Source organism: Rhinatrema bivittatum, chromosome 5, assembly GCF_901001135.1.
Source record: "Rhinatrema bivittatum chromosome 5, aRhiBiv1.1, whole genome shotgun sequence".
Taxonomy (NCBI): Eukaryota; Metazoa; Chordata; class Amphibia; order Gymnophiona; family Rhinatrematidae; genus Rhinatrema; species Rhinatrema bivittatum.
Window position 1 is genome coordinate 109819186 of NC_042619.1, and position 27281 is coordinate 109846466.

A 27281-nucleotide genomic window follows, 5' to 3' on the forward strand; every position below is an offset into this window, starting at 1 on the left:
CGACAAAAAGAACGCCGCGGGGTAGCTGCCGGCCAACACAGAGGAGAGATTAAAAATTAAGAAAAAGGAACCCTGAGTTCCCTTACTCACAATAGCTCCTGCTCTGCCTGCCACCAAGGGAGCCAAGAATTTTCCCCACACAGAAAGTTCAAAACATTTTTTTTTTAAAATAAAACTTTAACCAACAATAAAAGTAGATATACTTTCCTGAAGGCTGGCAAAGGCTGAGGAAGAGGAGCATAGGAGGGGGGGAGGGAGCTGGACCACCAGTTATCACCCCGCCAGTAGACTCAGGGACAAAGATCGGGGTTCCCAACCCCTGGTCGTCCAAATGCCTACAACCAGGGGGGATGGTCCCATTGTAACCGTCTCTTTTTAGTCAGTAAGGAGGTCCAGACAACTGATCCGTAAAGATAGACTTTTATTGCCAGCAAGATGCAGCTAAGACAAAGGCTCAGTACAACTGCATGCCCCTCCCCTCCAGGAGCAGACTCTTATGCACTTTACAGTTCTTATCTTTTACACATGCGTTCTAAGCATTGCTGAGCAAGCATATTCCGGCTGAAGGGGCTACTGACCCCCTCCCTAGACACCCTGGAACTTTCGTGAAACTTCTCCCATGTTCTGCAGGAGAGGCTGCTGGGACTTGCAGTTCTGGAAAGGAATTCGCGAGTCTGCAGTAATACAGCCCATCACATAATACATCCATTGTTCTAATCTAGGTTACAGCAGTGAAAGCTTATCAGAGAATAAGAACAGCGAAGCCAAAAAAATGAAAATGTGCAATGTGCTGACAGAGTTTCTCAATGTCCTAATTACAGCTGTATTGCAGACTGTAAGTAAACCCGTCATGAAGCAGGGAATTCTGGTACATGAAGTCCTTTGTCAGGTTGAAGCGTTCAGACCCCTTCATTCCCCCCTTTGATACTTATCATTCTTTATGAAAAGTATCACACCATCACAACGCAACTGTGGAGCTGAAAGAAACAGAAACAAGGAAAATTAGCAATTTGAGTTCTCAGGGGGCCCTAATTTCCCAAACAGTCCGATGGTTTCTTCACGGGTTTGAGACGGATGGGCCCTAATGGCTCCACCCCCCTTTGTAGCCCGAACTTGTCATGTATGGGAAGATGGCCCAGGATAAAACATGAGGATGGTTAAACAGGTTCTATAGGCTCAGAGGAATACATGTACAGTGACAGGAGCTGCGTTGCTATTTTGCGTTCAGCAATGTCCTTCATCACCTGACGAAGGCGGTTTGAGCAAGAAAGGAATAATTCAGGATCCTAAAAGACAAAACAGAATTAAACTGGCTGGGATAACAAACAAGCTCTTAAATCCACCGATCATGGAAAACCAACCACGGAATCCATTGGTCCAGTCCCAAGCACTATTCCACTGCTGGACAGGGACGTGTTCCATCTTGACCATGCGATCAGTGATGTCTTGGATAACCTTGTTTTGGTCATCTACCTGTAAACAACAATTGGAGAGGTTAAATGTTCCACAAACCCTCCTTCCTGGGCCAGAGGATAATCTAAAACCAATCTATTCTGGTACACTGCAGTCATAATTTTGGTATTTTGTTTTGCCCAGAGTTTAAGAGCGAAAGCAGTCGTTGGTGATGAGCTCCAGGACTGCCTGAAGCCTGATGATTCGATGCAATTAATACTGCTTGGAAGGGTTCCCGAGTTGCCCCTTTTTGCTGCTTCATCTGCTCTCTGATTTCCTTGACAATAGGGTTTGATTTCCTGGTGTGTGTTTTGCAATGCATTACAGCCACCTTGCGAGGTAGCCAAACTGCGTCTAGTAATTCACGTACTTCTGATGCATTGTTCAATTGTTTTCCCTCTATAATGCTCCATGCACTTGAATTGTAAGGAAGGCATATTTAGAGTCTGTATAGATATTTACAGTTTGTCCTTCTGCCAACTGCAGAGCTCGAGTAAGGGCAATTAGTTCAGCTTTTTGTGCAGACGTTCCTGGGGGAAGAGGTTGAGCCTCAATGATTTCATCTTCGGATACAACAGCATATCCAGCAGAACGTATCTCATGAATGATTTGGCTGCTCCCATCAGTGAATAAAGTCCAAGCTCCTTGCCAGGGTTGATCCCTCAGGTCTGGTCTACTGGAATGTATTGTAGTCATGACTTCTTCACAGTCATGGGCAACTGGTTCAGGTGCCGGCATAAGAGTGGCCGGGTTCAAGTTTTTGCTGTCCTGTATTTGAATTTCAGGTGTTTCACACAGTAAGGCTTAATACTTGACGAGACGTGAATTAGTCATCCATTTTGGTCCATGAGTCTCTAGTAATCCGTGAATGGTGTGGGGAGTCGTTACGTTCAAGGTTTGTCCAAAAGTTAATTTGACTGCTTCTGGAATTAGTAAGCATGCAGCCGCAATGCTTCGAAGACAACCTGGCCATCCTTTTGCAACATTGTCCATTCCTTTTGACAGATATGCAACAGGTCGTTCCCATGAGCCTAAGGTTTGAGTCAATACCCCTATGGCCATGCCTTTTTTCTCGTCGACGAATAGATGGAATGGTTTCATCACATCTGGCAATCCTAAGGCAGGTGGTTCAATTAAGGCTTCTTTTAGTTGACGTAAGCTTGCCAGTTCGTTTCCTTCCCATTGGAAGGGTTGAGATTCTGCCTCTTTACCCCGCAGCTTGTCGTACAGGGGTTGGGCAATAACTGCATAGTTAGCAATCCACAGCCTACAGTATCCTGCAGCTCCAAGGAACGCTCGGAGCTCTTTCTTGCAAGTGGGTACAGGTTGATCTCTTATAGAACTGGTGCGAGAAACTCCCAGACAACGGGTTCCTCCACGTATTTGGAAGCCTAAATACTCTACTTCCAATTCACAGATTTGCGCTTTCTTTTTACTTGCACGATACCCTTTTGAGTACAACGTCTTTAGCAGCTGAAGAGTGGATACCGCACATTCGAGGTACGTCTCTCGAAACAACAGAAGGTCATCCACGTATTGTATGACTGGCCCATACTTTACTTGATACATCTTTAAATCTTTTGCCAGTTGCTCACCGAACAGCGTAGGTGAGTGCCTAAACCCTTGAGGCAACCGAGTCCATGTGTACTGCTGCTTTACTCCAGTATCTGCATCTTCCCTTGTGAAAGCAAAAATCTTTTGACATTCCTCCGCCACCGGGACGGAGAAGAAGGCATCTTTGAGATCAATGACACTGTACCACTTGGATGCAGGGGAAACTTGAGCCAAGATTGAGTATGGATTTGGTACGAGGGCTACTAGATCTGCTACTTGACTATTCACTTTTCTTAAGGCTTGTACTGGTCGATAGTCATTTGATCCAGGCTTCTTTACTGGCAACAAAGGGGTGTTCCAAGCAGATCGGATTCGCCGGAGAATGCCCAAATCATACAATCTTTGCAGGTGTATCTGAATTCCTTGTCTGGCCATATACGGAATGGGGTATTGAGATTGATTTATCACCTGTGCATTCTGTTTCATCTCTATCCATATGGGGGTAGCGTCGATAGCTATTCCTCCCGGGTTCTGTTCGAACCATACTTGGGGTACACTATCCATCAGTTGTCTTCGTTTTTGTTGAGGGGGGTGTTGTTTTCATATCGATGTTCGATGGTTCGTTCGACTATGGGAAGATGTAGTCTCCATTCTTCTTGGAGGGGACAGATGAGTATCACTGGATGGTCCCCGAAGGAGGCTTTAACTTCCCCTGTTGGTTGAAATCTCAATGTGGTCTGAGGCTTACACAGCAGGTTCCATCCGATAAGGGATACCATGGTCCCGCCTACTTGTATAGTTCATTCTTTCTGCAGAGGGGCAGTGAGTACCTGACCTGAGGCACCCACTACAGAAACAGTCTCTTTCGTCGGGGGGGGGGCCGATTGGTGCAGTCATGACAGATCGTTGGCCTCTGAGTCCAACAGGCCCCTGATTTTTGTTGTGTTACCTGGTGGATCTCCACCAGAGGGTCAGTGGGGATTCTTCCCTCCCGGTCTCTTCAGGCTGTATGCTCCTTGTCGCCTCCCCCGCCATCTGCCAGTGGGGGTTGTCCGATCTCCTTCCTCCTCGGCCCCTTTGTGTCGGTGCAGGTCCATTTTTGTCGTTAGTATTCACTGCAGGGCTCCCGTATTTCTTTTGCCATTCTTCACAGTCTCTCTTCCAATGGCCTTCATTTTTGCAGTACGCACACTGATTCTTTCCCAAAGGGGGGGTCTTGTTCCCCCTCCTCTTCGCGGTCTGCCATTGTCTTGGCTCCTTCCCGTCCGCGTGTCCTCGAGAGCGGCGGCTAACAGTCACTTTCTCCTTCATGTCTCTACTTGCTTCTCTCTTTTCTCTTCCACTTCTCTATTTCCACATACTTGGTCTGCTATAGCTTTTAACTGGCTGAGGCTCATGCCCTCAAAGCCTTCGGCCTTCTGCAGCTTCTTTCGGATGTCGGGTCTCTATTATTAAGTTCCTGGTTGCAGGGACGGGCCCTTTTCTTCTCTTCCTGATCCCTGTTCCAATACACCTCAAAATACGATGAAAAGATCACAGTCCATCTGGAAATTGAATAGGTGACCTGCGCCTGGAGGCAAATCAGTTCTGACGAGGCTGAGAAGCTGCAAAACATTGCTTCCTTCATACTTGTAAGTTTGGCATTGGGTTAATTCAATAAAGTCAACCTGGATCTGCAGGCAAGGATCCAGGGGGGGCGCTTTAGGTGTGCAGGAGTGATGATCAACCCCTTGGAAGCCTTGTATCAATTACATTGCAAACACTAAGAACATATGGTAATAGCCAGAGCCCAGCCCCCACCAGTGGTAAAAGAACATAATTGCAATATATATATATATGTGTGTGTGTGGTATTTGCTCTTGTTCCTAATCTTGCATAGTGGCCCCTTCTCTTGCCCCTGCCACTGAATCAAAATTTTTAATATTAAGTCTTTGTTTTCTCCGGTTTTTGTTTTTTTTTTTTACAAACGGCATCCTGTAATTCTCACAGTCAGCGCTGCACATGCTTGGCTGTCTTATCTTGCCAGTTCCTTAAAACAGGGAGTAGCTCTGCATATTTAACTACTGCTAGCCAAAGAAGCAACAAGAAAAACTTTAACAAAGAACCCATTCTTAATCATTTCTTTAAATTTCCCAGAGACAGCTTCAAAATAAACTGCGTCAGCAAAAGAGAGTTCATACTTTATCATGCGTTCCAATGTAACTTTTAAATAACAGATAATATATAGGAGACAAGTAAGAACAATAATTAACATGGTATTAGAGAATAGAAAGATAAGCATAGGGAGGACACTGGGATAGAAGATATGAGAAAACTGAAAGCTTCTGATTAACAACGTCAGCATTGAAACGCACAGCCATATTGAATGCACTACGCACTGGCTCAACGTCTTTTTTTTTTTTTTTCTCTGGCTCGATTCCCTCCTCTCTCTCCTGTAATTATCTCTGCCGTTAACCCTTAACTGCCATCAAGTTCTAAACTTCAACACCAGTAAATGCATTCTCCAGTAATCAAATCAGTATTTTAACTTAACACTGTAAATTAATTTGTTGTATAGTAGTCTTGTGCAGCATCTGTAAACCAAAATCTCTCCTTATTAGGGTTTAAAACAATTAAAAACAAAAAATCCCTGGTACATGTGCTTGCAATTCACAGATAGCAGTTACATACATTACAATCCTTAATTAATAATGGGGACTTCCAGTTCCCCATTTTGTGCGCCTGAGCCACCATTACGAGGGCGGCTCCCTCCCCTAACTTCTTTGCCCACGACGGAGGATTTTCAATAACTGCAATCCAAGCAGTTATGTACGGTATATCCTCAGGGCAACCCGGATTCCCTTCTCGTATAACTATATTCTGGACCCTTGTGGCCGTTTGGAAATTGAAAGTCCCTACCGGAGGCCAATTTACACACAAACTGGGCCACCTATGGGTACATCGTTGAATCATTCCGGGTTTAGTACATTTATGTCTATCGAACACTTCCCTATAGTGTTCCGTCATGACTTTTAATGGAGTCGAACCGCCCCCTCCCATCAGGATAGAATTCACAGACAAAGGAGGGAAGGGAAGACGGATAGGTAAGGGGTCCGTATCCGTCAGACACAAAAGGGTCACAATCGCCCCGACTAGGATGCGGTCAGCCCGGCCTAGAACTGCGAGGCCATTCACTCTCTCTCACACAACAAGAAACCTATTCCCACTATCGTATGCGTTACTTCTTTTTCCTCTTTTTATGCGCGTGGCTTTCGGAATGCAATTCCTACCAAACCACCGCTTGGGGTGTGATCAAAGCCCCCTCGGTCCTCTCACGGATGGACCGGTTATTTGCTACTCTTTTAGCTATTCTTCACTTTTCCCATCATTCCCATAATACTCGCCTGCAGGGTTCTTCCGATCGTCACGAAAGCCTTCTTCCCAGATCACCAGCCCAAAGGTCTCAGAGGATCTCCGTGGAATGACCCCCTCAGATACCTGATCACTGAACTCAGCGGTGGCCACTCACCAGGCAAGTCTGGGGGATCACTCCGCCACAAAATCCCCTGGACCAACTGGGGGGCTAAAATAGCGTCCCCGGTACCTCCTGGCTGGCTCGCCAAATGTAACCGTCTCTTTTTAGTCAGTAAGGAGGTCCAGACAACTGATCCGTAAAGATAGACTTTTATTGCCAGCAAGATGCAGCTAAGACAAAGGCTCAGTACAACTGCATGCCCCTCCCCTCCAGGAGCAGACTCTTATGCACTTTACAGTTCTTATCTTTTACACATGCGTTCTAAGCATTGCTGAGCAAGCATATTCCGGCTGAAGGGGCTACTGACCCCCTCCCTAGACACCCTGGAACTTTCGTGAAACTTCTCCCATGTTCTGCAGGAGAGGCTGCTGGGACTTGCAGTTCTGGAAAGGAATTCGCGAGTCTGCAGTAATACAGCCCATCACATAATACATCCATTGTTCTATCTAGGTTACAGCAGTGAAAGCTTATCAGAGAATAAGAACAGCGAAGCCAAAAAAATGAAAATGTGCAATGTGCTGACAGAGAGTTTCTCAATGTCCTAATTACAGCTGTATTGCAGACTGTAAGTAAACCCGTCATGAAGCAGGGAATTCTGGTACATGAAGTCCTTTGTCAGGTTGAAGCGTTCAGACCCCTTCACCATCAGGACCTCACAACCTCCTGGGAGACTCCAAGATGAAAGAAGTATATATATTTTTGCTTGCATCAGAACCACAGGTTTTGCACCACCTCCATCTGCTATAGACAGAGAAATACTGAGGCGCAGCAGGTGGCTCACCAGGTTAAGAGAGGGCGCTCTCAAAGTTTTTCTCTGTCTCCATCTGCTGGATGGGAGGCAAAACCCTGCAGTCTGGACTGATCCAGGTACCTACAGAGAAATGGCTTTTTGAGCAACAGGAGCTCCCCTTCCTTGGGTACATTAGTCTCAAGCAGCAGGCACCTGGGCTGGTGCTGGCTCTGTCTGCAAATTGTGAAACGGGAGAGAAAGGCAATCTAAAGAGGGGCATGCAGCGTGGAGAGAAAAGCAGAAAACAACAGTGCAAGGATTAACCCCTAACTCTCCTCGATGGAGTTCCTGTGACTGAAAGGGGGATATCTGAGCTGTCCAAAGTTAAAAATGAGAGAGGGAGAAGAGGGAGCAGGGAGTCTGAGGTGAGGGTAGGGAAAGAAATCCAGCATCAACAGTCAACAGAAAATGATTCCCTACGCCTGACGTTTACAGGTGCTTCACACGCCTGCAGGACTTGCTATGCCTCTTATTCCTTCGGTGGAGCCCCAGGAGGGCTTATGCTATAATACAAAGGGAGGGAGAGTAGGGCTCACGAAAAAAACCCTTGCTGCTGCTGCAGCAGCTGTGGGTTTTTTTTTTTTTTTTTTTTTTTGCGGAAAGGGGCTTTTAGCTGGTGGAAAAAAAAAAGGCTGTTCCCCAGGTAGGGAGAGAAGCTACATTTTCTTCCTCCCTATCCTTTGGAGAGGGCTGGTGAGCTTGCAACTTCCTTCTCTTTTCCTCTATGGTTCTGAAACTTGCAGGGATCTGGGAGTACTGCAGCTGTAGGGATTTTCTTGTTCCTTCTAGGGCTGAGCTTTATTGTAATCGCTTATTTCTGGTCGGGAAAAATAAATTGCTTGGTTATGAACGCAGGGAAAAGTGGAGGACGGAAGTGCTCTCCCTCCGAGTAGCTGCCTACACCGCCCTCTTCCTTCAGTACTCTTCAGCGGCCCTGCTTTTCCCGTCACCTCTGATTGGCTGCTGACGTCGTGTCATCACTCTGCGACTGCTGGCTGGGCTGCGCGAGGCAAAGAAAAAAGCGCGAGTAATGTAAAGGGTTGCTAGCACGCAGTTACCTAGTTCACAAAAAAAAAAAAAAATCTATATCTATATTTCCTCGCACAACGGGAAGCAAAGTAGCTAAACTGGGCGTTAAATAGCCCAATCTGGCAACACTTCTGCTCTCGCTTTTTTGCATATTCCTAGGGCACTCTAGCCAGATGAAGTCTCGCTGTTTTGTAGTTTATTGCTGCTAGACGTGTTCCCAGAATAGAAAACCTGATGGAAAAATTCGAGCCGTGAGAAAATCGCTAGATTTGGTTTTTAGCGGGAGGAATGGCGGCTGGCTTCAAGTGAGTACAGCGCCCGGGAACGGAGACTGAAACTAAGAAGCACAATAAGCCCTGATGCACTAAACTCCCATCGTGGCGATTTCCCCCTAGCATCGATCCCCATCAGGACAAGAAGAACAGATTTATTTCAAGGATATTTAGAGATTTAAGACCCCTTGTGGGTAATTTGTAGCTCCGGTATCCGAATCTTGAAACGCAGCAATGAATAACCTCCCCCGCCACTTACCCTATACAAAACAGCCTGTGATGTGGTGAATAAATCTTATGTACTGTCCCGTATGGCTGGGATTTTACCATTTTCTGAATTAAAAGCCAGGAAAGAGGTTTTATTAAATCATTTGACTGTTAAGAGTTCATTTATAAAGCTGATTTTATTTTGTCTTTTTTTTAAATGAATGTTAACGCTGCTTTTTTTTTTTTTACAACTTTTGTTTAGAACTGTGGAACCTTTGGAATATTACAGGAGATTTCTGGTGAGTATTCATGCAGAAGATATATGTCTACTGTAGCCCGATGTATCGTCTCTTCAGTGGCCCTTCTGTTTTCTGCAGCATTCAATCATCAAAATAAGTTTTCAACATCATTTACATTTGTGGGAGTTCATAAAAAGGCGAACCCTCTTACTCATCTAAATACATTTTTTTTGCCTGCATTCCCTAGCATGTGGCAGTCCTCAAAAAAGTGCAAACTGTCACAGGCTGATATGGGCTTGTTGGCCAGCCAGACAAAGTATCCTGTGATATAATTACTTGTGTGACAGTTTGTTCCCTTAATGATTGTTTAGCAGTGTAGCATTAAAACTATAGCTGGAAATTAATTTGCCTATAAAGAAATAGGGGAATGCACTGAATATCTAGTATATAGTACACTTGTTTTTAGGGTTATTTTCTTCCAGCTTCCTGTGCAATAGGTCCAGACCCCAAACTTTAAAAGCTATTTTTTTATGTCTGTTCATGAGTGCTACTTAGACTTTCCTTCTTAACGAAGCAAGCTTGTTAAAGAAGGCTGCCTAATGGAGTTTCCCAGTCTGTAGTTGGATGCAAATCTTAAAATGTTTCAAGTGTATAACTTGTCCAAACACTTTTTTTTTGAATGCCACCTGTACTGCTAGCCTGTCCACATTCACTGGAAACAAATTCTACTGCTTAATTATGTGTTCACTGATATTTAAGAATGTTTGTTTGTTTTTTCAGTGAATGCACAGTTAAGCTGTGGAATTTGCTGCCAATGAATGTAGTAAAAGCTAGTAGTATAGGTGTATTAAAAAATTGTCTTGGGATTCAAGTCAATGGCCTTCTGTGGATTGATAACTGGTTAAAGGATACGCCACAAAGAATAGGACTAAATGTTCAGTGATCCCAACGGAGCGGTATATAATGGCATGCCTCAAGGATCCGTATAGGGATCCATGTTAACTTATTCATTAACGATCTGGAAAAGGAAGCAATGAGCGAGGTAATTGCATGTACAGACTATGAGGAATTACAGGGGGCCCTTTTGAGAATGGAGGACTGGGTATCTAAATGGCATACAACATTTAACGTAGACAAGTACAAAGTGATGTGCATAGGGGAAAAACAATTTTAACTATATGCATGTAAATGTTGGGCTCCACATTGGAAGTTACCACTCAGGAAAAAGCCCTTGGAGTCAATGTTCCTTCTAATTTTTGAAAAGCTACATGCACAGAAATTTTCTTTTGTACAATTTATAAGCTGAGTTCAAATTTGTGCTCAATCTGCCAATATAATACAAATAATATTGGGATTTCTTGTGTGAACTATGTTTTGCAGTGTGCATACACATCTTAGAAGGAATAGTGCTTGGAGTCAAATTTTAAAACAGGTTTGTTTTAAATCTGCTACCAGATAGCTTCATGGAGTGTACCTTAATCCTGATATTTGAAAGGATAAATAGCCATCCCTATTAGCTTGTTCCACAGTGCTCATATCCTCTCAGTTATTTTTTCTCCAACCTGAAGAGCCTTATTCTGTTAAGCTGCTTTTCATATCTTTTATCATTTTTATTACTGTTTTATACTTCTACATTTTTTTTTGTGACCAGAACTGTACAGTATTGAAGGTGTTGTTGCACCAAACATCCATACAGAAATAGGATTTCTGAAGTTTTGTTTTCTTTTCAATTCCTCACATTCTGGGGGCAATTTTACTACTACTACTTAACATTTCTATAGCACTACACGACATACGCAGCGCTGTACAAACATACAAAAAGACAGTCCCAACTCAATAGCGCTTACGATCTAATAAGACAAACATACAGGGCAAGAGACTTGGGATATTTCATAAAACAAGACGGTGGTTAAAAAGAAAAGAAAGTTAGTTAACAAGACTAAAAGCAGTTTCAGTCCACAGATTTGCTTGGGCACCCTTTTCCAGATCATTAATGAATAAGTTAAACACTGCTTCCCAGTACAAATCCCTGCCATTATATACCTCTTCATTGGGAAAACTGAATATTTAGTCCTATTCTTTGTAGCCTATCCTTTTAAAACCAATTACCATTCCACAGTAGGCCATTGCCTTGCATCCCAAGAGTTTTTAATTTTCAGAGGATTTACTCATAAACACTTTATCAAATGCTTATTTATACTCCCATGACCTTAAAAATTCTTTAACTTGTAATCTAGTAGTAATTTAACAGAAGGTCTTACCAGTAAAATAATCTATTGGTAAATGTATTTTCTAATCTTTAGATTTAAAAAGCCACAAGGAACTGAAGACTACTGATAGAAACATTTTCCTTTTTGTTTAATTCATAAACTGGTTTTGCCTCCACCAGATCCATTGTGAGAGACTTCATGCATCCATTATTCTTTCTGTGAAAAAAAGCTTTCCTTTGTTACTCCTGAGACTTACCACCCCCAGCTTTATATCATGACCCCCTTATAATAAATTCTTTCCTTTGGAGAATATTTCCTTTTTTTTTACCCGTTGGGCTTTTGAATATCTCTAACCTTTAGTGTATACATACTTAGGTCCTTGAAAGTGTCTCATTGGGTTCATGGTGCAGCTGTATTGTATATCTTTCTGGCAATGGAGGTCTCCCCATTGATTTGTACAGAGGAATTATCACCACTCCCCCCCCCCCCCCCCCCCTTTTTTTTATTTGAAATGTTATTATCAGTTCCAGTACAAAAATGTATGTAAACAAACAGCAACTTATTGAAAGGATATCAACAGTCAAGAACCCCCCAAATTCCCTCCCACCCCACTCCCTTAGATTATAGGTAGATAACAGAAGGTATAACAATGTAGCAATCTTGGGTATACAAAACAGTAAGAATCTAAAATAAAAACATTCATGCAAATGTACATCGAGAGCAAAACTGAAGTTAAAGTTTCAATAACTGTCTATAGCCATATAAGAGGAAGATTACTGGGTTAAACTTCAAAGAAAAACCAAAAGTATGCTTGGTAAAATAAAAAGCACCATATATAGACACAATAATAGAATCATAGAGGGTCTATCCCAGCTATAGGAAGTGAACAGTCTTGCAACCTCTGGCGTGTAAGAAAGGGTTTCTATATTGCTCTAAAAGAGGAATTATGATTATGGCATACAGCAGTCAAGGATGCTAGCCGATGGTGGATATGTAATCTGTCTAACACTTGCTGAAAAGGTGGTATATCGACTTGTTTCCAATACTGGGTAATTACACGATGAGCTGCAATATAAACCTGCACACAAAAACACTGCTGATGTTTTATCTAAACCCGGAGTTGGCAAGTTCAGTAAAACATATCAAGCGTGCAAGAGTATGTTTATTCCTAGCAAGCTTGCCAGCCAAACTATAACTTGCATCCAAAAAGGGACCATCTTATTACATTTTATTTTTTTATTTATTTACATGATTTTATATACTGACAACCGTTTGCACATCGTGTCGGTTTACAAGTAACTTACAACCAAAGTATATATAGGCATAGCCTTTACAAAGAACAGTATGCAAAAGAACGCAGTAACAGAACAATAACTAGATAGGTTGAAGAGGGAGGGATTCAGATTAGGAGTGACAAGGGAGGGGGCGGGGGGAGGGTGTAAACAATGACACAAAGGGATAGGTTATGTACAGGGTGTAGAGAAACATTCATTATGTACACTGGTTATATACAAAGTTATATAACTCCGAATACAACACTCGTTGAGGTGAGGTTATATAACATAACATTCTTTATATACAAAGGTTAAGAGAAACATTTGTAGTTCCTTACTGATAAAGGACCAGGGGGCACTCCATGAAATTAGCAAGTAGCTCATTTAAAACAAATTGAAGAAAATTCTTTTTCACTCAGTGCATAGTTAAGCTCTGGAATTCATTGCCAGAAAATGCGGTTATAGCAATTAATGTAACTGGGTTTAACAAAGGTTTGGATAAGTTCCTAGAGGAAAAATCCATAAACTGCTATTATGGTAATTAATAACCAATAATAGCTTGTGATTTATCTAATGTTTGGGTAATTGCCAGGTACTTATGACTTGGATTGGCCACTGTTGGATACAGTATACTGGGCTTGATGAACCCTTGGTCTGACCCAGTATGGCATATTTTATGTTCTTATACAATCAATATAGCTTGTCTGGGGTAATATACCAATAGTACAGTAACTTATAACAATTCTCCTGTAACTAGGCTGAGATAGAACACTTACTGTCTCCAGCAAAAACAAGATCCCAATCTGCTTGACCAAGGGGTGTCCCTAAATCCAGATCCCATTTCCTAATATGTGAAAAGGGTTCTGCTACAGGTCCATTCAGGAGCATATATATTTTGGAAACTATATCCCTGATAGTGTTTGCTTGGTTACACAAATTTTCAAACATTGATTTGCCCTCTCTCAAAGTGTTTGACCTCCATTGGGATTCAATAAAATGTTTAACCTGAGTGTATGCCAAGAAATCTACTGTTCCAAGCTGAAAAGCCTGCACTAGGACTTCAAATATGAGCAAACTGCCTTGCCCTAGGAGATGGCCAATGGTAGTGATCCCTGCCGCTGCCCAAGATTTAAAGGATTTAGTCTGGAAACCAGAGGGGAAGTGTAAATTGTGAAAAAGATAAGTATGATGAAAATAAGCACGGTCAGCAACTAATTTAGTCTTCCATTGCTTCTAGGCTTGCAGAGTAGAGTATAGAGGAAGGGGTAGACAATGTAATGAATGCCAGGAAGACCGAGGCTGCCATGGCAAGGCACCTATTGAAAAGCAGTTTTTTACTGCTTTTCTGTGCACTTTCCCGGTGCCGGCAGAAACTAGCTCCTACCTTTGGGTAGGCGCTAATTTCTTAAAGTAAAATGTGCGGCTTGGCTGCACATTTTACTTTCTGTATCGCGCAGGCATACCTAATAGAGCCATCAACATGCATTTGCATGTTGAGGGCGCTATTAGGTGCCGCGGGTTGGACGCACATTTTCCGCCCCTTACTGAATAAGGAGTAAGGGAAAACGCGCATCCAAGGACAGGTTAACAGTGCGCTCTGTCGGAGCGCACTGTACTGTATCGGCCTGTTAATGTTATAGAGATCAATAAATGCTCTGAGCTGAGAAGCAGCATAATACCAAATTTGATTTGGTACCTCAAGACCTCCCCGTACCTTCAGCTGGAATAAGGACTGTACAAGCTATCTGTCAAGGACACCTGTTCCAAATAAAAGTTTAAAAAATTTTCTGCCAAAGGCGTAGTAATGCTGGAGAACAAAAGATTGTTAGTGTAGAAAATAAATACAGTAGGCGGGGCAAAACATTTATTTTCACAATAGCAATACGACCAAGCCAAGAAAAGCTACCCCTCTGCCACTTCTCTAAGTCTCTATCAGTGGTTTTTAGTAGAGGTTTATAATTAATACAACTTGGGGATTCTAGTTCCTATATGCATTTCCAGATACTTGAGGGAGACCTTGGCCCATCTGAAAGGGAACTGTTGCTTTATATCACTACAGAATCCGGTAGATTAATATTCAAAAGCTCCGATTTTATCAAGGTTAACCTTGTATTCGGAGACTCTGCTAAACCATTCTAACTCGCCTGCAACTCCCCTCAGTGAAGAACAAGGTTCAGACAGTGTGAACATAATGTCATCAGCAAATACTGACAACTTAAAATGAGTCACCTAACTTAATCCCTGGAGCCAATCGAACCCTGGAGGCAAATGGTTGCAAGAACAACGTGAAGAGTAAGAGGGGCAGAGGGCAGCCTTGTCTGGTACCTCTTCTAATATCAATGGTCATCCTGTACCTGCCATTTATTTTCAATCTAGCATTAGGACATTCATATAATTTAACTAACCATTGAAGAAAGAAGGGTCCAAAATTCATTTGCCGCAAAACTTTAAATAGGAATGGCCAATGGACCACGTCGAAAGCTTTTTCAGCGTTGATAGGTAATGAAACGGAAGGAATGCTTTCTCTAGTGGCCCACCGCATGAGATCTACAATCTTGTGAACATTGTCAGCCGCCATACGTTGAGGAATAAAACCAACCTGGTCGGAGTGGACAAGTGTTGGGAGGAAATTATTCAAACGGAAGGCCAGGACCCTTGCTAATATCTTCAAATCTAAATTTATCAGCAAAATGGGCCTATAAGACCCGCAAAAGGGATGGGTCTTGACCTGGTTTTTCTATAACAGAAATCCCAGCCACATTAGAATGATCAGGGAGGGATAAAATTAAACATATCGGTTAAGGATAATACTAAAATATGAGATATCAGCTTGTAATACCCACTGGAAAAACAATCTAATCCTGGTGATTTGCCAGGCTTAAGCTGTTTTATAGCCTGAAGAACCTCCAGGGTAATAATAGAGCGGTCTAAATATTGCTGCTGTTCTTGGGAGAGCGAGAGTAAGGAAGTACTCTGAAGGTATTTGTCAATATCCACATCAGTAATAGCGTCATTCTCACTATAAAGAGGCATAGAACTGGGTAAAACATCCCCGAATCTCAGCCAGGATGATATGAATGTTTCCTTGCTTATCCTTAATTTTTAGTTATGAAGCTTTGAGCTACCTGGTTTTTCAGCTGCCCAGCCAATAGATGGCCAGCTCTTTTACCCCCTTCGTATAATAGATCTGTTTTATTTCAATTAAATGATATGCCAATACATCCTCATTAAGCCTTTGTAATTCAGATTGAATGCAAAATAATCGCTGATAAACAGATTTTGACTGTTTAAGCATATGTTGGCAAGAGAGATGTTCTGTCTTGGCCAATAAAGGTAATGTTTTCCTTTCTTTTGCCCATTTGCAGGAGGCAGCTTTTGAAATAAGGACCCTCTGTGCTACTGCTTTAGAACATTCCCCCAGTACATCTTTGGAAATAGAGGAATGAGAATTTAATTGAAAGTATTCTTTTAAATGGTCTCCCAAGTCCTTCACCAATGAATCCTCTTTTTAAGTAAATGCTCATTAAGACGCCAATAGCTTTGGCCACAATCTATATCAGACAGGGAATGATCTATCACCCCCTTTTATTTGCTGGTTATACCTCTTCCCACTGGCTGTGGTACACTGTCCACCTCAAGGTTTCTTTGTAAAGGTTTGACTTAATTTGGTCGGTGGAACATAAGCTGAGTTTTTAAAGTTGCAGCTGGTGCCGACACTTTTAGCATTGCTTACCTGAGTCTTTGATGAACTTCACTAGATAAAAGGCAGGGCACACTGAACAGCACGTAGGTTTTTTAATGTTGTCTTCTGCATTCCTCTGAGACTGAGATAATTCTACTTCTGTACATGTGAAAGACTATAAACTTCAGTCTTCCTTTTCTTGCTTAAGCCTTCACATTCTCTGCATAATGTGCTGGAAATGGTTTTTGGTGGTTCATTCTGATATCGTTAGCTAGTTTCTGAGGTGGGCTTATTGGAATGGAAAACAGTGGTGAGACATCTGTTTGCTGCCATATGATCGAGTCATAAGAACAAAAGCTACTCGAGTTCTTGTTCTGTGAAAGCATAACCCAAGAAACCTTTTGATTTTCTTTTTATCTAGAAAGAGAACTGTCGGCCAGATGGAAGGGAATTGGGGGAATTCAGACCCACCACTGTTAACATTGGTAAGAGTTGGGGTATGGGGAGGGCTCTCTTTTTTTTTTTGACTGCTTGTTCCGTTTGTTTTGGAGACAAACTCTTGTGTCATTGTAAGGGAATAGACCGTTGCATGGCCAGTGACATTATAGCTTGTTTTGTGGCATCGGCGCTTCACTCATTCACATGATGGTGGCTTCAGATTGTGGCAGTTTTGCTTGTGTTTTTTCGTATGGAGGGATGTGAAATTTGAGATTCATACAAGCCTGTCCCCCACCTCTGTTGCCCCTTCTCTCCCACTCCTAAAAACATCCTCGGCACTCTTTCATTCTACCCACCTCCCCTATGCCCAACCTCACTAGGCTTTCTCCTCTCTGCTGCAGCATAACCCCACCAGATTCTCTGTCTCTTCTTTACTCTCCTCCCCTATCCCATCCCGCAGATACTCATAGAAACATAGAAATGACAGCAGAAGAAGACCAAATGGCCCATCCAGTCTGCCCAGCAAGTTTTGCACTTTTTTTTTCTCATTTTTATCTGTTACTCTTGGCTCTTAGTAACCTTTTGATTCTATTTCCCTTCCACCCCCACCATTAATGTAGAGAGCAGTGTTGGAACTGCCTCTAAGTGAAATATCTAGCTTAATTAGTTAGGGGTAGTAACCGCCGCAATAAGCAAGCTATACCCATGCTTATTTGTTTACCCAGACTAAATAATTCAGACCTTGTTGGTTGTTGTCTGTATATAGATCTACTTTTCTTCATTCCCCCTGCCATTGAAGCAGAGAGTTGTGCTGAATATGCATTGAAAGTAAATTATGAGACTTTCTCCCCTGCCGTTGAAGCAGAGAGCTATGGTTTGGGGTAGTAACCGCCGTAACAAGCAAGCTACTCCCCGCTTTTTTTGTGAATGGAAATCTTTTTCCACGTTTCCTCTTGCCGTTGAAGTTTAGAGCAATGTTGGAGTCGCATTAACCGCGTGTATGTTTATTGAATAAGGGTATTATCTCCAGGCAGTAGCCGTCATTCCTGTGAGCCACCCACTCTTCATTCACGTCCTCTAGACTTTATGGATCCACAGTGTTTATCCCACGCCCTTTCTCTCTCCTCCTCCGCCACTCTGCCCATCCTCACCAGGCACTCTTTCCCCCCCCCCCCCCCCCCCCCCCGCCGCCTTTATTGCTGCTGTTCTCTTGGCCTGTCCTAATCACTGTTGCCCCTGCCCTGCTGATTTTGCTCTGCATGACAAGAGCCTCATGAAGAGACTTCTTTTCTTTCTTTGGACCCTGTTTGATGGCCTCATGGACCACAGGTTGAGAATATTTTACCTGTGGTCCATGAGGTAATGATTTTGTTTCACTTCCCACCTGAGCCATGTGATATTCTAGCAGTTCTGCTACATTATAGATAAGAGCAAAGATTTTTGTATATAGGTAGGGTGATCATATAGCTTCAATCCTGGCTTTACCCGATTGTGTACAGGGATATATAATCTTGCTTTTCTTGGGGAATTTAGTTGGGAAAGCAGAACTGCAGCTCCATGTATGCAAAGAATTAAAATCAGGACTGGCTTAATTTGTCCCTTGGACACAGACCTGTATGGTCATCCTATATATAGGTAACCAAAGGTACAAACGTGAATCAGAGTTTACACACACATCCTAATAATATACATAATTGTAACAACTTATAGGATTTCAAACTATGAACTAGATTAAATAAAATTGCTTTATTACAATTTACATATCCAGATGAAATATATACATATACATATATATATATATATATATATATATACACATATATCTTTATAAAAATAAGATAATATATCAAAATATTTTCCCTTTAATAGTGAAAAACCAAAACAACCATACTCGCCATCACTCACAACCATTCATTCTCATTAATAAAAACATGTTCAACTTGTGTCACTAGTTGGACATGGAGACAGAGAAAGTTTTGCAGCCACCGCCACATAACCTGGTGTGCCACCTGCAGTCCCTCAGTATTTCCCTGTTTCCAGCACCTGGAGGAAGTGCAAAACCTGCAGTTCTATACTTTAGAAAAAAATAGATAGGAAAGGAAGAAAAACAGAAGGAGATTTTCCTCCCAGGAGGTTGGCAGGTCCTGGTGGGGCAATCCCTCCTGGTTGTAGAGGTGGATGAACAGGGGTTGGGGACCCTTGATTGCTCGCTGAATCACGCCGGAGGTAAAAGCTGGTGGTCCAGTTCCCTCACCTCCAGGAGTTTGCCACCCTTCAGAAAGGGAAGTTGTTAACAATTTATTTTTGTCTCTTTTTTTATAAAGATTAAAAAAAAACCCCAAGCTTTGGAGTTAAAAAAAAAAAAATGGACAGGAGAGAGTGCGTTTTGTTTTGTTTTGTTTTTCTTTTTGTCTTCCTGTTGGGGGCAGAATAGGGTAAGCCGAGCAAGGGGCACCCATTTAGCAGCTCTCCCAGAGCCTTCTCCTCTCCGGGCAAGTGCCACGTGGTTGGGGTCAGGCCGGACCATGCTACGCAGGGGCTGATGCACCGCGTGTGGAGAGTAGCTTACGTCTCTCCAGGGCCGACTGCTGTTCCTGATGTCTCTCTGCGGGGGGGGGGGGGGGGGGGGGGGGGGGGGATCGACTGCGACGGCGTCTTCAAGGCAGCACGGGCCTGGTAGGTTGGTGGCTGTGATGGGGAGGCAGAGGCAGACGATCGTGGCCATATTGAAAACTTTCGTGCCTGCTTCGGAAGCAGGGGGAGGGGATCTTCCACAAACGCTTTCCTCGGCGATTATCAGCTCTGAGAAGGCCGGGGGTGGGTGGGCAGTCAGGGGAGGATCAAGATCTTCTGGAAGAAGATTCTCATGGTTCCTATCCTTTCTCCCCGGAGTTCATTCTTTTGATGCACAAAGCTTTTTTGGCTTGGGAGGCTGCAGGGTGGTACTCTTCCAAGCAGAGGACATTAGAATCTCTGCCCATGAAGAGGTCCAAGTTTTCGGGGGCCTCTGGGGCTATGAGGATTCGGAGAGTCCTTGGTCCAGATGTGCTAGGGGCCACCGATAATGGTTCCTTAAAGAGTCCGATCAGGGGTTGCCATCTGGGGATGGCCCTCCCAACCCTGCTCCTTCCTGGGGTGTGCAGGATCCGGACGAGGACTCGGGTGTGATCCCTAGATGATATGCCTGTTTCAAAAGGAGGAACTGTGACCCTCTGATCTGCATGTCCTGGCGGAGTTAGGGATAACTGTTCCACAGGAGGAGTCTGACCAGGAGGCAGTGGATTCAGTCATGGCTGGCTTACGTGGTCCAACCAAGATATTCCCTTTTCATAAATTGGTTAAATAGTTGGTGGTCAGGGAGTGTGGGATACTCCGAAGACTGGCCTTAAGGTTAGAAGAGCCATGGATAAGCCGTATCCTTTGTCCGATGATACTCTGGAGGTCTTAAGGGTTCCTCAGTCTCGGCAGTGGCCAGCCACCATGCCAGTGGCTGGCACTGCAGCTTTGAAGGTTTTACAGGACAGGAAGTTAGAGGTGCACCTTAAGAAGATTTTCGAAGTGTCTACTCTTGGCATCTGTGCTGCTATGTGCAGCAATTTTATGCTTTGGGCTGGGCTGCGATAGGTGCAGCAGTTACAAGTTAACAAAGCTATGTTGCCTTCAGAGTCTAAGCAGGTGGAGCACTTGGAGGTGTGCCGATGCATTGTATGACCTCATCCGCAATTCTTCCAGGATGATGATGTCAGCGGTCTCGGCCAGGAGGCTTCTTTGGTTGCGAAACTGGTCGGCGGAAGTTTCATCAAAGGCTCAGCTTGGAGTCTTACTTTTCAAGGGCAAACTTCTTTTTGGAGAAGACTTGGAGCAGCTGATAAAGCTTCTGGGGGATAATAAAGTACACAAGCTGCCAGAGGTCAAGCCCAAAGGGTTTTTTTTCGGTTCGCTCTCGATTTCAGGGCAAAGGCATTTCTGACAAGGCAGAACTCCAGGCGCCATCCAGAGGCAGACCTCAGGGAGGTCGTAGTCCTGGAACTAGTCATTTCAAGGATGTAGGATGAACAGAGAGGGCTCTAGCCAAGTTAGTGGCGGAGCCAAGCCCTTGCAATGAGGCGAGGCCGGCCCACTCTTCTGTCCCAGTCATCAGGGGTAGCTTGACTCAGTTTTACAAGGACTGGGTCAAGATCACGTCTACCAGTGGATTCAAAGCATGATAGGACAAGGCTACGCTTTAGAGTTTGCTCGTCCACTAAGAAGCCTGTTCATGGTATCTCTTTGTGCCTTGGTAGAAAAGAAGCTGGTTGTTGTGCAACAAACCATCTGATGTCTGCAAATGCTGGGAGCCATTGTTCCCGTTCCCCAGGAAGAGCAAGGGACGAGACGTTATTCCATTTATTTTGTGGTCCCGAAAAATTCTGGACTTGAAGTAAGTGAAATTAGCTCTCAAAGTTCCCCGGTTTTGGATGGAGACTCTACGGTTGGTCATTGCAGCGGTGCGAGGCAAAGAGTTCCTGGCTTCCTTGGATTTAACAGAAGCGTACCTGCACATAGGGTTCTATCCGGATCATCAAAGGTTTCTTTGGTTCATGATCCTTGGGAGGCATTTTCAATTTTGTGCCTTCGGTTCGATTTGGTGACGGCTCCGAGGACCTTTACAAAGGTGATTGGTGGTGGCAGCAGCGCTCAGAAAGAGCTTCCTGGTTCACCCATATCTGGACGACTGGCTCATTCGAGTGAAGTCAGAGGACCTTTGTAGGCAGGTGGTGGAAGTGGTGTTGCACCGGTCGAGATTGTTGGGTTGGATAGTGAATTTGTCCAAGAGCCATCTCTGCCCCTCACAGGTCCTGGAGTTTTTGAGTGTGCGCTTTGATACCCAAGTGGAGAAAGTGTTTCTCACGGAGTTCCATATTGTCAAGTTGCAGTCTCAAGGTCTACATCAATTGGAGACCCGAGTGCCCAGGGTCTGGGATTACTTGCAGGTCCTTGGTTCCATGGCATCTACCTTAGAACTGGTTCCGTGGGCATTTGCTCTTATGAGACCTCTACAGAAGGTGTTGCTATCCTGGTGGGATCCGATGTCGGAGCAGTTTCTTCTTCCCCTGTCGCTTACAGAGTCAGCCAGGACCAGTCTTTGTGGTGGCTTGGTCGGAACCACTTGTACCATGGGATGGACCTGGAGGTTCCACAGTAGATGGTGGTGACTACCGATGCCAGACTCTCTGGTTAGGGAGCCATGTGTCAGTCCCAGTCAGTGTAAGGCCAATGGTCGGTGGAGGAAGAGTCTTGATTCATTAGTCGCTTAGAGATGAGGGTGGTGCTGTTAGCTCTGCAGGAGTTTCTATCTCTTGTGTGCAACCATCTGGTCAGAATCCTGTCAGACAATGCTACGACAGTGGCCTACATCAACTGCCAGGGTGGTACCAAGAGTCGAGTGGCGGCTCAGGAAACTGAGATGCTGATGCGCTGGGCACAGCAACATCTGGCCTTGATAATGGCATCTCACGTAGCGGGATCTGACAATCTGCAAGCAGATTTTCTGCTGACAACTATTGGATCCTGGAGAATGGGAGCTATCGGAGGAAGCAATGCGCTTTATTACTTGCAGATGGGGCATACCGCATATGGATCTAATGGCAATTTAGCAGAATACCAAGGCGCCACACTTCTTCAGTCACAGAAAGCATGGAGCAGCAGGGGTCGATGCCCTGGTTCTTCCTTAGCTGCGTAACTTAGCTGATCTATGTATTTCTGCCATGGCCTCTAGTGGGCAAGATTGTGAGGAGAATAGAGATCCATTCAGGAAATGTAATTCTTGTGGCTTCGGAGTGGCCATGGAGACCTTGGTTTGCAGATTTGAACGAGACTGGGACATCTGCCAAAGCTGCTATATCAGGGCCCTATATTTTTGGATCAAGTGGCTTGCTTTTGTCTAGCAGCTTGGCCTTTGAGAGGGGGCGATTTAAGTAAGAGAGGATATCCTGAGGATGTTATTTTCTACTCTGTTGCAGGCATATGTCAGGGTTTGGTGGTTCTTTGAGTCTTGGTGTACGGAGCAAGGGGTTGATCCTCGGTGAGCGTTGGTGGCATAGATTCTGGCTTTTTTGCAGAGAGGCCTGACGAAAGATTTCTCCTTCAGCTCCCCGAGAGTGCAGGTGTCGGACCTGTGCTTTTTTTGAGGCAAGGTTCATGTAACAACCCTAGCTGCGAGGGGCGAACCACTTGCGCCCTCTGGTTTGTAAGGTGTGCCCTTTTTGGTGCCTTAACTTGGTTCTCAAGGGTATGTGTGTGGCACAGTTTGAGCCTCTTAAAAGGGCCACCATAAAAGATCTTACTTTAAGGTGGTTTTCTTGGTGGCGATTTGATCGGCCAAAAGGATATCAGAACTTTAAGCCTCGCCATGTAGGGAGCCTTTTCTGCAGATTTCGGATTCCGGAATCTCTTTGCGGACAGATCCGTCTTTTCTGCCGAAGGTGGTTTCAGCATTGCTATGGTATCTAGAGGTCACTAACTGTTTCAGATTGCCAATCTCTTTGAGCTTTGGAGTGGTGTGAAAAAGGGTCAGAAGGCATCAAAGGCCACTGTTGCGTGTTTGTTGAAGGAGGCCATTCATTCTGCATACATCTGTAGTGGTCGTCCTATCCCAGAAGGGTTAAGGGCTCATTCTATCCGGTCCCAGGTGGCCTTCTGGGCAGAATGTCTGCTAGTTTTGCTGCAAGAGATTTTGCAGGGTGGCCACTTGGAAGTTTCTGCATACCTTTGCCAGACACTATCGGTTGGACATCCAGCCCCGGAGGTCGGGGATTTCAGAAAAAGTGTACTTTGAGCAGGACTCTTGCAGTCCCATCCCGGTTAGGGAAGTTTTGGTATTTCCCAGGAGTCTTGACTGATCTGGGTATGTACAGGGAAAGGAAAATTGGTTCTTCTAATTTTCGTTCCTGTAGTACCACAGATCAGTCCAGAATCCCACCCAATGGGGGAGAGGAGATTTGGAGAGTCTGCTCGATCTGATTTTGTAGTGATTCTGAAGAATGGCACGGGTTTCTTGTTAGTCCTTGCAATTAAAGTTCCAAAATTGGATAGAGTTATCAGTTATTAGGTTTCCTCTTTCCTCTGCTCGTTCGGGGGGATATTACTTCATTAGTTTGTTAAAAGTCTTTGCTGTCTTAGCTTGGGTACTTAGTAATATTGATGGACTGCAGGTGGCACACCAGGTTATGTGGCGGTGGGCATTTATGAGTGTTCTCGTTTCAGTCAGGTTGGATAGAATAACTCTGCATACCGCGATTTCTGGTCAGCCCCAATCGAGTGTTGCAAGGCCATTGGATTGGTAGTTCTCTGTGAGGTTGGTTTATGGTGCGAGTCACTGTTACTTTTTGTCAATGAAGGGTTTGTAAACGTGTTATGGGGTTTTACCAATGCAGTTAGGTTATACTGAGTGATTTAGCCTTATGAAAATCCTAGTCTGGAAAATGTACAGTTTGTTCAGACTTGGGATAGATGTTATCGGGTATAATGAGAGATTGCTATTTCCGGTGCGGTCAGTTTAAAACTGGCATGTGCTTCTGTGCATGTACGGCATTTTCGTGATCATGCTATGGCAAGAACCCAGGTCAGATGTACCCTTTGAAGTATATCTAAGGTTGGTACTTTTGTCCATGAATATATTCTTGTGCAGGTTATATTTTATTTAGTTGATTTTCATAGATGTTTAATTTTGTTTTATTCTAGACAGTTGAATTATAAAATTTGGGCATTTATCCATAAGTAATCGCAAGGGTAAGTCAAGTTTTGATATTTGGTGGAGTAGAAAAAAGAAATTTTTTTTTTTTTGGTGGCTAATTAGATAAAAAAAATTTTTAGATTTTGGAGAAATCACCTTTAAACCGTTGATGAAGTGCATCGCATTCATGGAAATAGCATGACAGCGTGTACATCACAAATGTGAAGTTTTGCCATTTGTTGCTGACTCTTCAATCAAGCAACCAACTTGGCATTTTAAAAATTGGGATTTATGTTTTATTTACAATTCATGAAAAACTGATAGAATGCAAGTCAAAGGATGAATCATCTGATTTAAAACCTGTGAAAAATTGATAGTATTTAGGTTGAAGAAATTCATTAATCCCCTTGAGGAAGCCAATTTGGCGAAACAGCAGGGCCCGTTGTTGGGGTATTAATAGTTTTTCTGCTGATCTTCAGCAGTGATATCTGGTTGATATTTAGTAGTGTCACAGGTTGGGCATGTTTTATAAATGAGTATGAATGTTTCGCGTGATGGTGAGTATGGTTGTTCTGATTTTTTACTATTAAAGGGAAAATCTTTGGTATATTTGTATTTTTATAAAGCTATGTGTATATATATATATATATATATATATATATATATATATATTATTGATATATGAGATTTTTGATATTTCATCTGGATATGTAAAACTTAATAAGTCATTTTGCTTATTTAATCTAGTTCAGAGTTTGAAATCCTATAAGTAGTTACAATCATCCTATATATAGGACAAATCATGTTAAATAGGTGATAGATGAGGGTATTGGGTAGATTCTATGCTTGCTGCTTTATTTAAGCTGAGTTTTCTAAACCAAGCCCCTGGGTTTCAACCTTCTATTTCTGAACCCCTCAGTTTCAGGAGCAGCACTTATAGCACAACAGGCAGCAGATTCCTCTAGTCCAGTGGTTCCCAAACCTGTCCTGGAGGATCCCCCAGCCAGTCAGGTTTTCAGGTTATCCACAATGAATATGCATGAGATAAATTTGCATGCACTGTCTCCATAGTATTCAGATCTATCTCATGCATATTCATTGTGGATATCCTGAAAACCCAGCTGGCTAGGGGGTCCCCCAGGACAGTTGGGAGCCTCTGCTCTAGTCTGTGACTGCTCCCCTCCCTTTTTTCGTTCCTTGGTCCCATGGCAGGTATGCAGTCAGTTGTCAGAGGCAGCTTGATTTATACTTCCTTCCTTTGCTGGCTTTCAGGTTCTATTACGACTGCAGATGGATCTGCTCTGGTGAAGCTCGGAAATACCATCATTATTTGCGGCATTAAAGCGGTATGCTTGCTACATCTGTCTTTCCTGTGCCAGAGGTGGCACTGAAGTTAATGCAGCATGATCAGCTAAGATCCCTGATGGTAGAGGGAAAGTGGGTTCTAATAGTGGTGGATGCACAGTATTTACCAGCTTGGCACTTGCAGACGATGGATTTGCATAGTTGTCAAATGATTTCACGTGCAGGACACGGGTACGGTATATAGTATGCTACCTGATTGACGCAAAATCCTCTTGGAAGTAAGAGACTAGGAGAACTAAGTGGACAAGATTATTCAGATGCTAATAATACAGCAGTAGTGGCTAGTGAGAGCACTGCTAATGCTGTTCTTTTAATTTAGAAATTGCAGTTTCATCAGGGAATAACCATGTTGATAAAATTCAGCTTACGTTTAGAAAAGGCCTCTTTATTTACACGGAAGACATAATTAAATGTGCTTGCTTGTATGGCCTCATCCTTCTTGAGCTGCAGCAAGCGTGCAGAGTAGTTGTTGGCACAGGCCCACTCTGCTCCCAGGCACCAGCTGGCAGTTGCTTATTCAAGGAGGGACTGTTGATAGGTCTTGCTTAGTGCATGGAAGGCTTATTAGCCCCCCCGCTCCCCTTCACAGACTTAGCTGGAACTTGCAAATTGTTGTTTTAGCTACTAAAGTTCTGCACATAAATGTCTTTGTGTATTACAGGAGTTTGCAGCACCCCCAGCTGATGCACCCAATAAAGGATATATCGGTGAGCCAATGTCTACTGAACATTTTTGCTTCTAGTTGGTGATTAGCCAGCTTGTACAGGAGCTCTTAGGGAGGCAGCAAACAGGTCTGCTTTTCAGGATATGCACACTGAATATTCAGCAGATGTATTTGCCTGGTTACCCTAAAAGCCGTACCAGTTTGTGGGTCTCAAGGACCAGAGTTGATAACCTCTGTTCTAGAATGTGTCCATATATAACTGCAGCTGGTATACAATTTTCAAGCGAGAATTAAAGACATGGTTGTTTAAATGTACCTTTAATGTTAAATGAGCATAACGTTATTCAGCTTTGTTCTTGTGATGCATACATGATTGCTTGCCTTTATCTGAAAGCCGAGAGTAGTGCATGTTTTTGAGTCATGCTTATGTTTTATATATGTTTTGTTTTTATCTTAATTTTTATTCTTATGTAAGTTTGATATTTTATTATGCCTCTGTTCATTATATCCTTGCTTTTGTTTAATATATTATGAACATCATCTTTTGTAAACTGCCCTGACCTGCTTGGAAGGACGTGCCCAATACTTTGTTTTGTTAGTCAATAGAAGAAACCTCATATACTAAAGTTTGATACCATCTAATTGTACAGGTATTGGCCAGAACTCATTAAATTAGATAGGTGTCCTTCTATCCAGGAGTTGAACATCCTGCTACTAACTGGGAACCATAAACAGGTTCCAGATAAGGTATCAACTGTCTGGTGTGTTAAATTCCAGCTATAAGAACACACAGTTCCAGTGCGGACACCTCAACTGGGATTGTAGAAGAAATAGCTTTATTTTATTTTTTAATCTTTTTTCAAGTGTTTCCTTTTTT

The 27281-nt window shown here is 43.3% G+C and overlaps 1 protein-coding gene across 4 annotated transcripts in view; it reads left to right on the forward strand.

Moving 5' to 3' along the window:
• The first annotated feature begins 8201 nt into the window (after positions 1 to 8201).
• The window catches only part of EXOSC8 (exosome component 8), a 58830-nt gene continuing 39750 nt past the window's right edge, over positions 8202 to 27281 (forward strand). The window contains exons 1-5 of one of the 4 annotated variants that reach the window (XM_029602730.1): positions 8349 to 8644; positions 9081 to 9117; positions 16645 to 16708; positions 25648 to 25721; positions 26402 to 26447. In XM_029602730.1, the coding sequence (XP_029458590.1) occupies positions 8628 to 8644; positions 9081 to 9117; positions 16645 to 16708; positions 25648 to 25721; positions 26402 to 26447 (238 nt within the window). In that variant the 5' untranslated portion in view covers positions 8349 to 8627. The other 3 variants (XM_029602732.1, XM_029602734.1, XM_029602731.1) reach the window with 3 other exon arrangements.